Source organism: Macrobrachium rosenbergii, chromosome 59, assembly GCF_040412425.1.
Source record: "Macrobrachium rosenbergii isolate ZJJX-2024 chromosome 59, ASM4041242v1, whole genome shotgun sequence".
NCBI classification, from domain to species: Eukaryota; Metazoa; Arthropoda; class Malacostraca; order Decapoda; family Palaemonidae; genus Macrobrachium; species Macrobrachium rosenbergii.
In genome coordinates, this window is record NC_089799.1 from 38186868 (window position 1) to 38202139 (window position 15272).

Consider the following 15272-nt stretch of genomic DNA (forward strand, 5'->3'; position numbering starts at 1 on the left):
CTTTACATACACATGCTGTACTGTATATTTATAAATTTTGAGGAGGAGTCCTGCCTCCCTAACAAAGATATACATATAGCTGCTCTATATTACAATCCTCCCCAAGAATCACAACTAGGATAAAATGTCCATCTCTGTCATGTCCACAAGAGAAGAGCCTATGTCTTCGATTCCCAAGACTGAGACATTCAACCAGCAAATGTCTCACAGTCAAGGGCACAATACAGTCATCACACAATGGAGGATTTTCACATGACATCAAGAACCCACGAGTGAGTCTTATATCCAATCCTTAGCCTACACAACACCGTTTCTTGTCTCCTTGGCACATAGGGATATGACCAAGGAGGTATTGATAACGTAACACTATGCATCTTTTGATTTGTTTCAATTCCTTCCCAAAGGGACTGGCAAAGATTTTTCATTTTCTGACCAACAAGAGGGTATATACCCTGATAGAGTCCCGGGTTATGTTGGGGGTTCCGTTTCAGCGGTGTGCCATAACTTGGAACGTCATGATAAAAATTTATAAAGTGAGAGAGAGAGAGAGAGAGAGAGAGAGAGAGAGCGACTTCTGTAAGCCTGGGGAAAGAAACAGGTTTTTAAACTTTGCCCTGGTAATAAACTGGCTTTCTCCCCTCCTTATGGGAAAGACCTCTTTATACTGAACCCTAAACCGGTTTTCTCACCTCATTATATCGCCTACACCTACGGTGCCGTCCATAACCTGAACCTATTTTTTGATTAACATATTTGAAAAAGTGCCTGCCGTAAGTAAGGAATGCCGTAAGTAGGAGGCTCCGTAATCTAGGGACTACCTATGGTAGTAGGCATCTTCTGGGTTCTGGGGAGGTGACTTCTTTACCTCTTCTTTTCACTAAAAGCAGCCACTCCAAAATCTCTAAAATCAGTGGGTATAAAGGGTTAAAAGGTTCCAAAGACTGAAGAGCACTTCTCAAGTCACATTATTTAGTAAAACCATTTCCATCTTGAGTTAAAATTTCTTTTATAGCCTTTAAAATTACCTGCAGTTCTGTTGTAAAATTGGATGCAACCAATGACAATCTCCCGCTTCTTTCTACATCAGGGAAGGCCACTCCAAAGCTGCTGCCAGCATCTGACTTTGAGCAATCCATGAAAACTGCAACAAAGTTATCTTGTTAAGAGGAATGATCTAAAAATACTGATTTCATTACCTCACGGACATTTCTGCTTTTGTTGAATGAAAATATCTACAAAATTCTTCCTCTGGAAGGTTCCAGGAGGTGGGGTGCTTAACTGAATACCTACCTGGTAAAATCTCCATCCTTGGCAGGTTTAATTGCCTAGTTATACATTTTACTCTAAAAGCAAATGGTTGAAGTTGCTTGGGGTGATTTTCATAATATTGCTAATTCCTTTCATTTCTGATACAAATGCTGGTTAAAGACTTAGGGAGCCTCTGAGATCTGTACCAGCTCCGAAACCACAGACGTTGGTAATTAAGATCTGCTGAATAATAACAACAACCAGTGCCTATAAGAATGCCCTCGGTAGGAGACGACTTAAATGCTCCTGTAGCTAGTCTTACTCCTCCATGATGGATTGAACTAAGCATTTTAAGATTATTAGGCTCTGACGAGGTGTACACATCACACCCATAAGTCAATTTTGAACAGACTGAGGTTTTATATAGTCTCAACATCTGAGTTCTGTACCCCATGAAGTATGGAACAGAACTTTCAGGACATTCATTGCCTTCAAGCATTTTGTCTGATATATTTCAGATGTGGGACCCAAGTCTGCTTGCTATAAAAATCAACCCAAGAACTTTACATCACCAACACATGGAATTTTCTGCCCGTGTATGAACAGATCTGGATCAAGATGGAATCCTCTTATATGGCGAAGTGCATGGTTACTGTTTTACTTACTGGAAACCCTGAAACCATCCATCTTAGACCACTTTACTATATTATCAATGCACAGCTGAAGATGTTGTTCAGCAACTGCCATCCCTGTTGCTGCAAAAGATATTGAAAGGTCATCAACAAAGAGAGTATAAGTTACATCCTGGTGAATTATTTTGGATACCCCATTGATTGCCAAGGTGAACAAGGTTACGCTTAGAACACTTCCTTGTGGCACTCCTTCCTGGTTGAATACATCTGACATTGCTGCTCCAACCTGAACCTGTAAAACCTATTCTTTAAAAAAGCTTTGATAAGAAGAGGAAAATTGTTCAGAATGCCATATCTCCATGTTGTATCATAAGCCTTCTCAAGATCAAAGAAAACATTGACGTGATGTTTTTTCTCAAAACCTTCACATATTGAAGGTTCCATTTAAACCAACACCACAGTTGTTGAGTGCACACTCTGAAAACCACACTGAGCAGGTGACAGATATTTACTACATTCCAAGTACCACATCAAACGCACGTTCACCATCTTTTCCAAGATCTAACACAGACATGATTTCAGTGCAATGGAATGATAATTCTGGTTTCACAAACGGCAGTAATTTTAACATCTCCCATAGCTTAGGGAAGATATGTTCCCAAAAAATTGTTAATAAGGCTTAGTGTGAAGAATCTTCTATTTTCTGGGGTACCGTATGTTTAACCACTGAGTATGTTATATCATCCAGTCCAGGAGTTGGTTCACTGCAATTACTCATGGCTCATTCAAATTCCCTCATAGCAAAAGGTACATTGTTGTTCATTCCTTGATGTATTAAAATCACTTTCCTGTTCCATTACCCTTCTTTGACCAAAATGATTAGCAAACTCATTTACCACTAACTGGGGATCTGGTATTTCACAACCATTGATCTTGATAACTGGAGATTGACAAGGAGTAAATTTGGCTGAGGTATTTTTTAATTTAATATGAAAATAGTCCAAGATTTCTTTCGTGCCTTTCTAATTTCCACGTGGAAATGAGCTCTTGCTTTTCAAAAATTCAATATGGTAATCCTCACATTTTTGTTTGCAGCACCTGGTGAAAGCTTATCTCAGTTCTAAGAGTTCCCTGACACTTACAAGTCCACCAAGGAACTGGTCGGTGGATAACTATGCCTGAAGTCCTAGATGTTGACTGAAGACCAGCTGAGAATATAATTATATTAAAAAAATCAAGGGCATCATCTACAGAGGGGAAAGTCATCAGCTGAGTCATCTACTAAGCTGTGTTCTTTGAAAATTACCCAATCAACTTTACAAATGTTAGGTAGCCTTGAAGATGGATTTGATAATACATACATTAAAGACAATCGGAAAGTGGTCACTGGTAAATCTACCATTGTAGAGAGTGCAGACTGTATATTTTCTTTGCAAATGGATTTGTACACCTACCACTTGCAGTGTTGACTGGATCCGTGGGTCCAACAAGTGTGATTAAGTCCAGAATGAGTCAAAATTGTGTCAATTGTTTTCTTTTCTCTTTCTTTAAATCTTTAACTGAAAATCCTTATTGACAGAGTCAAGAATATAAACCCAAAAGGACTTGATCTGTTTTGTTACACATTTTCATTATTCCATATAGTAAGCCATTTATTGATTATAATGGGTTTTAGGGGTTACATATCATTTAACAGAAATATCTAAACGTGATCTTGTCTTAGTAGTTGCAGCTTTGGCTATATTATCAGCTTCATTTCCCATAATACCTATATGTAAGGCAATCCAACATATTTCTACATTTTTACCATCATATAATTTGTGGTTAAAATTTAACTTGTGGAAGAGTATTTTTGGATTATAATTTTGAAAGGTACCTATACAGTAGTACTGCTGAAGTCGCTAAAATTACAAATTTCTATGTGGTATATCTATTAGTTTCAATGGCTGATCCTACTGCACTTAATTCTGCTGTGAAAACACAAGCATTGTTAGGCAAGGTTAGTTAGTTAGTTATAAATGATTTGTTTAACCAGACCTCTGAACTCTTTTAAGGTTCCTCTCGGGCTGGGAATGTGAAAATTTATAAGCTTTGTAGGGCGATATAGATGCAAATCCCACGTTGACGAAGATTTGGACTTATCAATATATATTGCATGGTGTGAACTTATGTCTATTGCATGTTTTTGCGATGTTCTGGTGTACTACATGCATAGTTTTTATATAAGTAGTTCAAGTTCATATGTTATGCAAAGTCCCAGAAGGAGGTACACTAGTTCTACTTCTGGAGGAAATTTTCACATTGATACTTGTTGACTCCAATGGCCTATTGGCTCTAATGGGAAAGGTGGTGAATAATTGCTTACGTTTCTTTGATCAAAAATTTTTTTGCTGGTAAACCACGTGTATGTCTACCACATTATGCATTATTACAAGCCATAATGAAGAGTTAAGAGGTGGTTCACCAATTTTGACTTGGATGGAAGTTTTGGGAAGATTTAAAGGCTCCAGAGTATATTCTGAGTTGCTAATAATGAACTGAACCCAGACTTTTCAAAGTTGTATCTTAAGCTAAACTGCATATCTGACATCCATAGCCTGGAATAAACATAACCGTTACTGTTCAAAAACGTAAAGGTTGGCCTTGTCAGATAACCAATTTGTGAAAGACAGTTTCCTTACCAAAATTAATGTATTTTTGCATTTGGCTTTTATATAGCTACAAAGGCTTTCCAGTTTAAGTCAATCTCTTAATTTTTTCCACTTTACATTTTTGTAGGAACATAACTACTCTGATCTTGTCTACTGAGAAACTGAAACCTATTAATGAGGCTACATGTATTTTTGTCTATAGCATTATCAACAAAACGTTAGGTACATCTCATGTTTGACCCAAAATTGTCCATGCCAATGTAAAAGGGTGTTACTAGAACCACTTCCCTATGAAACTCCATTTTAATGGGAAAGTCTTCGAATGAATATAATTAAATGAATACTTGAAAGGTAAGTACTGTTGGAAAGTTTTCAATGAAAATTGGCAAATGACTCTGTATATGATTTTAGCATAACTTTTAATACACGGTGCTACTGAGTTGCACCGTGTGTTGTTATAGGCTTTCTGTATATCAAAGAAAATAGCTAATTACATGTTCACATCATCTAAGGATGTGATTTTCCAGATGGGACAGCGCACCCATTGCAGCTTTATTGTTCTCTGATCCAAACAGGGTAGGTGTATGTGCCATACAAACTGTGCATTTACCATTTTCTCAAACAGTATATATTGTATAAGCAACTTGTTAGGGAAACTGGTCTGTAACTGTTTACATTACTTGGGCCTTTTCCTGGTTTGGATATGGAAATAATCATGGCAATATGACATTCTTCAAGGAACAAATTTCTGAGCCACGATTGATTATAAAACTGTAAAACGTATGATTTACCCAAGTCAGGCAAAGAAGAGTGCAGAGGATGTTTGTCACTGTAGCAAATTTTATGCACCATACATAATGAACTCACTTTATGTCTACACTGCAAATCAATAGTAAGAGCTGGCAAAATAAACTTAACAACAGAACTTTATCCAAGTTTGAGATGAGAGTCAGCACTGGACAACCACACTAGAAAACACTACTCCAAACAAGGAAGGTGAGAGTGAAAACACATAAGATATAATAACTTCATCACGAAACATTCTAAAACATTTCTGCGAGATGCCAACTTTTTGAGAAACAAGCAATATTACATGTAAGCTGTCAAACGTCAATTTCTTATCATGAGTTGCACCTAAAATCATAAGAGAGTCAGCTACATTTTAAAATGCACTACTTACACATAAATCAGTATGCAAAGGCAAATGTTTACTGGATCAACTATCATACTTTGAGTTTTAGAACAGTTACAATTCATGCCTCAAAGCCTACCCTACCCACCATGAATATATGCCAAATCTCGATTCAAGTGCAGAGAAGGAACAACAGCTAGAAGAGCATCATCAGAAGCATTTGCAGTCAGTATGTTCTCCAGACCTTGCCACATGTCACTAGTATAGATAATAAATAGCAAAGGACCAGGAACCCTACCTTGAGGAACAACTGGTATGACATTACTAAAGCTACTTTACTGGCTGTTAACACAGGCCCTTTGGGTTCTGCCTATTAAAAATTCATTTAAAAATTGAAAGTTCCACCAATTCCAAATAATCTTACCTTTTCATAAGTACGTCATGATTCACACAGCCAAAGGCTACACCAAAATCTAGACCCTCATATCAAGCAATATTGACAAGAGAGCACAGAGTACAAAGACCTTTATGAAACCCAAACCGTAATGCAGGAAGCAAGTTATTAACATCCATAAAACCATAAAAATTCTTAGAGAGCAGCTTCTCAAAAACCTTAATACAACAGGGGTAAAAGAACACTAGTCCCCATCTACCAAGACAAAACTTTTTTAAAAAATGGCAATACTTATACTTGTTAAAACCAAACAAGAGCAAAAGATGTTAAATTCTGAGTCCAAGAGCATAGCCCAAAGGTTCAAAGGCCCTCCAACACTGAAACTGACACTTCTCGAGATGAGGAAAACATTTAGTTCAGCAAAGTATTAGAAAGAAAACTGGATTTAATGGTATAAAAGGAATGTGGTTGGAGACCAGACACACTTTCTAGACTTACAAGATTCACCAGAATGGTTTGTTCTTGATGTGGGAAAATTGAAGTAATTGGACAGCCGAATTAGGAGAGGAAAAAAGGGAATAGATGTAAAACAAATGTGCTGCAACTGACTTCACAACCCACCACCCAAGGCATACTGCAAGAAGTAAACTCATTCCAGCATACTGCTATGATCTTTTAAAGAAAGCATCAATAGGAGGGGAGTTGGACTAGGCAATGAAATGTTTGTTTCATAATTACCATCTACATCAGAAATTTTTGTTTATACTCCTATATTGTAAGCACAAATAAAAATTCAAAGAAAAATCAAAGAAAATATTAAATAAGATAAATAAAAAAAGACTTAGGAAAGCAAAGAGAAGAATGGAGAAATACATGGTGTAAACAATTTATTTAACAAACGTCAAACTTACAGATACACAAGATAAGGGCAAAGTAGCTAAAATATTATGAAAAATACAAGGACCAGGACTTAGGACCTGGTAGTGGTTTATGGAATTTGACGGGCTCACCTTCACCACCCTAAATCTTGACAGCATATTACCTTTTTTCATATAAGAGGGGGAAGGTGAGAGCAAAATGGTAAAAGCAGGGACGACGATAGACAAAACCCTGCAAAAGAGTGCATTAATTTCAATTAGTTGTCTGCTATTCCACCACGGCACCTGATTGTATGGTCCAGATCAAACAAATGATAAAACCTTTAACTCACCTGACAAAGAAAAAATAAATCAAAATACATTAAGATGAAGTAAAGAAATACAAACTGTTAATACAACAAATTATTTAAGACTTTATTTAGATACAATAGAGTACTATATTAAAGCTTCCAGTTTAAGGACCTTCCATTTAAGCAATGCGCGTTACTGACCCTCCTCTAACTACTGATATAAAGTGCCATTCTTATGTTACTACACCTTCATTGCATAAGGAACACATAAAAAGCAATTTGTGGAGTAGAAATTTTATTATATCTTACGTTTCATAATTTAACTGCTTTCGAACAAAAACTTTTCAGCATGGGGCGAAAAAAGCTATCTTCATCCACAAGGAAAAAATACAAAAGGTAAAATTGTAGTATTATAAATCAATCACAATTGCTTACTGTACTCTAATACAGATCCTAATAAAAAAGATATATTCTGCTATGCTAACTTTTATTGCCCCGAACAATGCAAGTTCTGAATTGCGATCAATGTTCCATAATACAGTCTGCCACAACTTTGGAGACAGACAACAAAGTCCTATGGATGGATGGGTCTAGAAATGGTGAAGGGAGGCGACTCAATAAAAATAAAAAAAACTGTTGATAAAACATACAAACTGGACCAAGTCACAATGCTTAATGATAATCTTTATTCATGAATGTGAGAATGTGTTGTGTGTGTACCTTAGTACTGTACATTGAAAACATTAATATTCAGTACTGATCAACCCTGAAATAAATAGTTACTCAAAATGAAGTTGAACATTAATGGTAATAACAGAACAAATCACTTGGGTTCTTGAACATGCTTTAAATAAATATAAAGCAATATAATGATTGCGTGGAAGCAAGTACAGGCGTATTCAGATTACATTTTTCTTCCTATATATGTAGCTGATGAAATTAAATTGGTGAACTCTGTGCTGATGCTTTGTAATTGCTTGTCTTCTACAGCTGCTTCCTGTTGCTATAATTCATGTATATAATGATTACATAAAAGCACACAAACAATAAAAACTTATGGACGAGGTTTGAAAAAGTGAGAGCGTTTAAATCCCTGTTCACATTAAAGCATTAGTCTAAATTAGCCCCATAATCAAATTCTTAGGATATTTTACCCATCTAATCAATACTTGGCCTTTATAATATTAAAACACTGGGGGAAAAAGTAAAGTACATACTTTTTTCTTATTCAAGGAGCTATTTACAACTGCGTAGCTCTATTGTAATTTTAAACATTTTCAACCATATTACAGCCTTTCAATTCTTCCCAATAATCATTCAAATCTTTTTATCTAGTCACACATCCTTAGGAATGACACCAGCTTATTTAATGAAGTAGGTTACAAACAAAATCTACAAGATGAGTGGGTGGACTTGAATTTATATCTATAAAGTAGTCCATTTTGCTATATTATATATATAATCAGGACATGAGTCTATAATACCCTCTGAAAATGACATGAAACAAAAAAATTAACTGAAGGCCTCATATCTTGCAGCCGTGACACACATTTCCCTAGGGAATACACTGGTACACAGATATCCAGTGAGTGGGTAGCACCACTCGCTTTGCAATGGCGCTGCAACCATGTGTTCCCAACTTGAGGTGTTGTGGTGGTGCCGGATAAATAAGGTACACAATTAAGACAGCTAAAAAGTGGTGCCTTCAGGAGGCTGTGTGAGTTTCATGTTCTCCTTTTGCGTCATAAGGCGCCTCAGTTCTTGTAAAACTGTCTTGATTGTGTAATTTCTTTGCCAACGTCCAAGTATTGAAACATGACGACGATCCACCTGGCAAAAGCCATAGAGAGAATTACGTTGAGCAAGATTTCCATTCATCACTACAGATCTTACAATAAGGCAAACTTAGCTGCTATAAAGTAATGAATAACCAGAACTTTGTCCTTGACAAAATACAGTAACTCTATAATGCATTTTTCAACTAACTTTCCTTTAAGTATAATGCTATGAAAACTAACAAATTTCATATTTAACAGGTTATTTCCAAAATTATGCTATCTTGTTTTAGAAAATATACTTGCAAAGCCTCCTCTATCTCCAAGATTTTATTGCATAACCTGCTCTCTTATTACAGTAGTCTGAATAATATACAATTCCCAGCAAAGACAGGGACTCTATACAGATGACACGGATACAGTCATATTCGTACTTCAATTAGTATAACTTGTAAGAGTTTAACAGCCTCACTGTCAGAGGTAAAACTGTTCTTAACAAATAACTTCATTTTGATAAACTTGACCTCTAGTATTCTAGAATATGCCAAAATTATACAGAAAAACCAAAACCTAAACTCCTTTAAAATAATTTAATTTAATCGAGTCAAATTATAAAATACAATGCTGTGTAATGCACTGATCAAAGAAATCTCTGTTCATGAATACTTCTTTAGTTAGTATTTTTCAGAGAAATATTCACTAACTACTGTATCTTCATATTTTTGTGACTAAATGCATTTTTAGAGTTTTTTTTTTTGCTGTTTGAACTATCAAAATAGTCAGTTATAAGTGTTTTTAGAGGGGTGTCAAGTCTTTGCAGATTTTAGCCATTCACAGGGGTTGTGATATGCACCCCCCACGAATACTAGGGGTCACCTGTACACTATCATTAATGCTCAATACATTAAAGACTGCTCAGTTCAAATAGTTGGCCTAATGTGTATTAAAAGAAAGATGCTTCAGCGTTGAAGCATACAACATGTACTAGGTGTAGGAGTGTTTAGGTATTCCATTTGAAAGTGCACGTGAGTAACCTAAGTTTGCTTAATCGCCTTCAAAATGAAACCAGAACAATAAAAGCTGATTAATTTAATCCTACTTGCATCATAATTGCTGGTTTTCTTAAAGAAATAGGCTTACGGTCACACCTCCCTTTTATCTAAATGTATTTGAATTTAAAAAACTACTGGAATCTTTTCATTAACACATTCACTCACCTATACAAGCTTTACATGTTACCTATTATTTATGTTATCTTTTTTTCAGTCCTTTGCTTTAAATATAAAAACTGTAATTTTTTTTTATTTTGATACATGCTATAAAATGTATTTTACACTACAGTACTCAAATACAGGTTATGCTGTACTGAATCTCATCTCAGACATTATTTCATCACCATAAAAGTATAAATATACACATACCAATAAACCTTCAATATACTGACAATAACAACTGTCAATAGAAACTGGAATATGGTTTCAGGTCCCAGCACTTGGACTTTGTAAGCCAAAGGCCAAGTGCTGGGACCTATGAGGTCATTCAGGATAGAAAAGGAAACAAAATTTTAAAGGTATAACTGGAGAAAAACCTCAGTTGCACTATGAAACAATTGTTATGAGAGGGTAGAAAGTAACATGGAGAAAGAGAATATGGACAGACAGTAAAATGAATGAAAGCGGTTGCAGCTAGGGCCAAAGGGACACTGCAAGGAACTCTAAGTACAGTTGACGCCCACTTTTTTGTGGGGATAGGTTCCAGAACCCACACAGGAAATGCAAAATCCCCGCTAAAAATGCTTATAATTGCCAAATACACTGTAATACCCCTTAAACTAAAATGCTTATAACTGCCTACTTTAAGAGTTCACAACCTAATTTAACAGTTCAAACAGAAAAATACTTTAAACTATTCTACAACAATTTAATATTTCAAACAAAAATACACCCCAAACCATCATACCAAAACACCCAAAGTCATCTTACATTACACTCCTAAAACTGTTACTCTTAAGTATATACACCCCTAAAATGCTTATAACTGCCTATTTTAACAGTTCATCATCCAACTTGAGAGTTCAAAAAAAATATCAATTTTCATAATAAAATTTATTATTTGGATACTTACCTACTGTTCAAGTTCGCTTATATCTCCATGTCGATAGGCGAGTCGGCATTCAAACAAAAGATCAAATGGCTGCCCAAATGACCGCCTGGTTCACCTGTTCTCCACCAGGTGTATTTCGAATGCTTTAGCTTTTGTCAGAATTCTCCTTGCCAGCCCAATAATTTGTGGGGATGCTGGGTGGGGTCTACTTTAACAGTAGGTAAGTATCCAAATAATAAATTTTATTATGAAAATTTATATTATTTGGGATGAATCTTACTTACTGTTAAAGTTAGCTGATTCCCACATTTAGGATAGGACAGTGGGTAGTGTAGCTAGATAAAAAATCTGTCAGCCACTTCAGCTAAAGGTTTCTTCCACCCAAAACATCTTTACCTGATCTGGAATCCTTTCTGGATCTTACTACCACCAGAAGTTGGATTCCATTCAGGGAGCAAGGGTCTCATGCATGTGCAGCAAAGAGCAGCCTTGCAGAGAAAACTGCTTCAATTCAGCCAGAATGAAACAGAAGTGGAGTCCTGTGCCTGGGCCCAAAAGCCCAATAAAACGAGTCACTAAAAAAAAAAATATTTTTATCATACACAGGTACGCTCCTATACAATATATGTACCTACATGTTCCCCAAAATATTAACACCCAAGATTTAGAGAGCCTAAACAATTGCCCTTTCTTCGGTTCAAGAAAAGATTATCGGCTACTAGTAGAGGACTAAGGGCTTTACCGTTTTCAAAAATGATTCTGCATGCTCAAGGTAGTGAGTGGGCAAAACCAAACTGCACTTCTACTGCACCGCATTAATTCCATCCTCATGCAACAAATTGTCATAACACTAAATGAAGTTGCAACTGTTCTCACATTATGAATGTTTACCTTCAATAAAGCTAAAAGGTATGGAGCTAGTTCTCATGCACTGACCTAACCAACTGCGTCACAGAGAACCTTGTGTTCTTTGACAAACATGTTCTAGGTTTATGAAAACACAGAACAAAAAATTAACTTTGCATCTTCCAGGCTTAACCTTTGACAACGACATTCTAGGTTTTCTACAACCACAAAACAAAAAAAGTTAACTTTGCCTCCTCCTAGCTTAACCAATGACAAAGACATCTAGGTTTTCTAAAACCATAAAACAAAAGGTTGACTTTGCCTCTTCCAGGCTTAACCTTTGACAAAGACACCTAGGTTTTCTAAAACCACAAAACAAAATGTTAACTTTGCCTCCTCCAGGGTTACCCTTTGACAAAGATGTTCTAGGTTTCTAAAATCACAAAACAAAAGGATAACTCCCTCTTCCAGACTTAACCTATCTGAGTAAGTTTTAATTTCCCCAACAGGACAGAGAAGTGTTTCCTCTTGTTCCCCACCAAAGAGGTTAAGTTGGAATTCTTTCAGTTCTCTGAAATACTTAGCCTTACAGCATTCTAAGCTCTAAGACAAAAAGATATAATAGTATTCCCTTTAAAACAGCTTTAAGGAGAGTGCTTCCAATAAATTTACTCTTTTAACTGCTGAAAGTGCTAAATAGAAGGTTTCATAGTAAGTAATGCAATGGAACTCATTCCAGAGGCTCACAAGAATCTGCAGATAAAACTTAAACCTGTGTCTAAATTCCAGTGAGAGACTGATACTGAGATGAAGGGGCTCCAATCTCAACACCTTAAGGTGCTGATCATTAGCCAGATCTAATAGCAAATGACACAATACCGAGGAAAGTAGACAGCAAAAATGTCTTACTATATCTAAGAAAGCAGTGAAACTTTGATGTCTACAAGGTTCCAGGTGCTGAAAATTCCTTTAGAACAGCACTCTGAGTAATACACAAACCACTGCTTCTGACACAAGGCCACAGTTGTTTTCCACTTGATTAAGGCTAGATTCCATGATAACTTTGCAAATCCCCTTACTGGGAGGAGACAGTTGAGCACCTCCAAGTGTTTAAGTGTGATACAGAAATTCGTGGAAGTGCATGGAATTCTGTAGTTTGAGTCAATTTCTCCTTAATGGAAGATTAAGAGAGACATCTAGCAAGAGAGCTAGAAAGTTAAAAAATCATTTGCTCTGAGGCTACTAAGGCTCTACAGGAGTCAGTAAGCAATTCTTGAAGTTAAAATTTGCTCAATACTTCCTTACAGTAGATAGAGGAGGAAGACCTATGAGTTTGAATCAGGCCAAACTCAAGGCAACACATTCACTACTCAAGCCTGAGGGCCCTCAAAGGAGTACATAGTAATCGACTAGTTGTTCCTGTTCATCTCTGTGCTGGTAAGTCTACATTTGAGCATTCCTCTAATCCCACAGCAACTGCTGAACTTACGGATGTAATGGCCACTCTGTAGGTAGTTTTGTTCTTTCTGAATCACCAATTATCAAACCAACATGTTGTTCCTTTCACTCAAAGAAGCAAACTTTCCACTATGACTCTGCATCTGACCAGGGATAAACCTGCGAGGCAACTTCAATGGTCTTTCCACTGCCCCAACATCTAGTAAATTTTACCAGGTGTAGTGCTGACCATTCTATGTCGTATGAAAGTGTAATGACACTAGTTAACATTCTTTGTTTCATGCTGCATGACAGTAGGGAAAAAACAAAACCTGGGCGTAGGTTTAACCTCTTCTCTATCGACAGTTTGTTTGGGGGTACAGGGAGCACCACCATTCAAGTCTATTGCACAGTATACCGGGTACATGAAGGTGGTAAGCACGTACTACCAACCTTCCTCTTTTCAGCTCTAGACCTCTTATAATTTCGTAAATTTGGTTTGAAGGGTTTGGAGCAAGAAGAACAGTACTGGCACTGCCACGTGTATGATGAAGCAAAACAAACATTAGTGATGGCTATAGATTTGGACATTTGGATATATACATGTATACATACATGCACACATACACTTACACATATAGTTTCTCAAACAGAAAAAAAATTTGGTATAGCACAGGCAGCCCGGTTAACGGCAAGGGTTCCATCCCCAGCCAAGCACCGCTAACTGAAAACTGGCGATAACAGAACCGAAAAACCAGCTTAAAGGTACCATTAACCAGATATCGGTGCCGAAATTCCAGTTAACAGCGACAGCCAAGCGCCATAACACCGAAACGCAGTTAACCTATAACACTGGTAAGCAGGGATTGCCTATATTTGGAAACAAGTGTAATCTCTCTTTGAAATAGATGGAAAAGTGTTACATGGCATCACTCAATGTATTCATGCGTGGCGAGTGAAAGGGAACATCATTTCAATTCGCAATCCTGGGCAGTATAGTTGGAGTATCTTGTAGGCTCTGCATAAAATTGGATAAATCTCTCTCTCTCTACTTCCTTGTTGACTCATGTTAGTTGATAAATCTGTGGTTGTGTTTCCATCACTCTCTCCCCCTTTTATATAAAATATAATTTAAGCAATAAGCAAGTTGACCTGCAAAATGGGTGCCGTGTTTAGTACCAGCCCTTTGGGGATGTATGTAAAAAACAAATACGTATGTGTATACATATATGTATACATATGTATACATATATACAGTATATATTACAAAAGCACATATACATACATCTATCTATCTATCTATATATATATATATATATATATATATATATATATATATATATATATATATATATATATATATATATACACAGTATATATACAGTAAAACTCCGTATTCGTGTTCTCATGATTTGCAGACTCACGCATTCATGGTTTCTCTGTGAGACATATCTAGCCATTATTAGCAGAAAATTCGCCTATTCAGCGGTATTTTTCACTGAGAAATAATTACTAAATTCATATCATTTCCATGAATAAATGCACTTTTGTGATAAAACTATTAAAATACTCAGGTATATGCATTTTCACAGGGTTTTTCTGTGTTTAAACTATCAAAATGGGCAGTTCTAACTGTTTTTAGAGGTGTTTTAAGTATTTAGCTATCAGAGGGGGGTGTGGGACACATCCCCTGCAAATACGGGAGGTCCACTGTATATCACAACATTACCACAGGTGAAAAATAAGAGACGGGGGACCTACACCCCACCCCGTCTCTTATTTTTCACCTGTGGTAATCAAATGATAAATGAATCACGTACAAAATACAAGTGTGATTATAATTTCATATATATATATATATATATATATATATATATATATATATA

At 36.3% G+C, this 15272-nt stretch overlaps 1 protein-coding gene across 1 annotated transcript in view; it reads right to left on the reverse strand.

The window, feature by feature from the left end:
* Nucleotides 1–7503: 7503 nt before the first annotated feature.
* The window catches only part of Uev1A (Ubiquitin-conjugating enzyme variant 1A), a 29649-nt gene continuing 21880 nt past the window's right edge, over nucleotides 7504–15272 (reverse strand). The window contains exon 4 of the mRNA XM_067102428.1: nucleotides 7504–9055. Within this exon, the coding sequence (XP_066958529.1) occupies nucleotides 8915–9055 (141 nt within the window). The 3' untranslated portion in view covers nucleotides 7504–8914. The remainder of the gene's footprint in view (nucleotides 9056–15272) is intronic.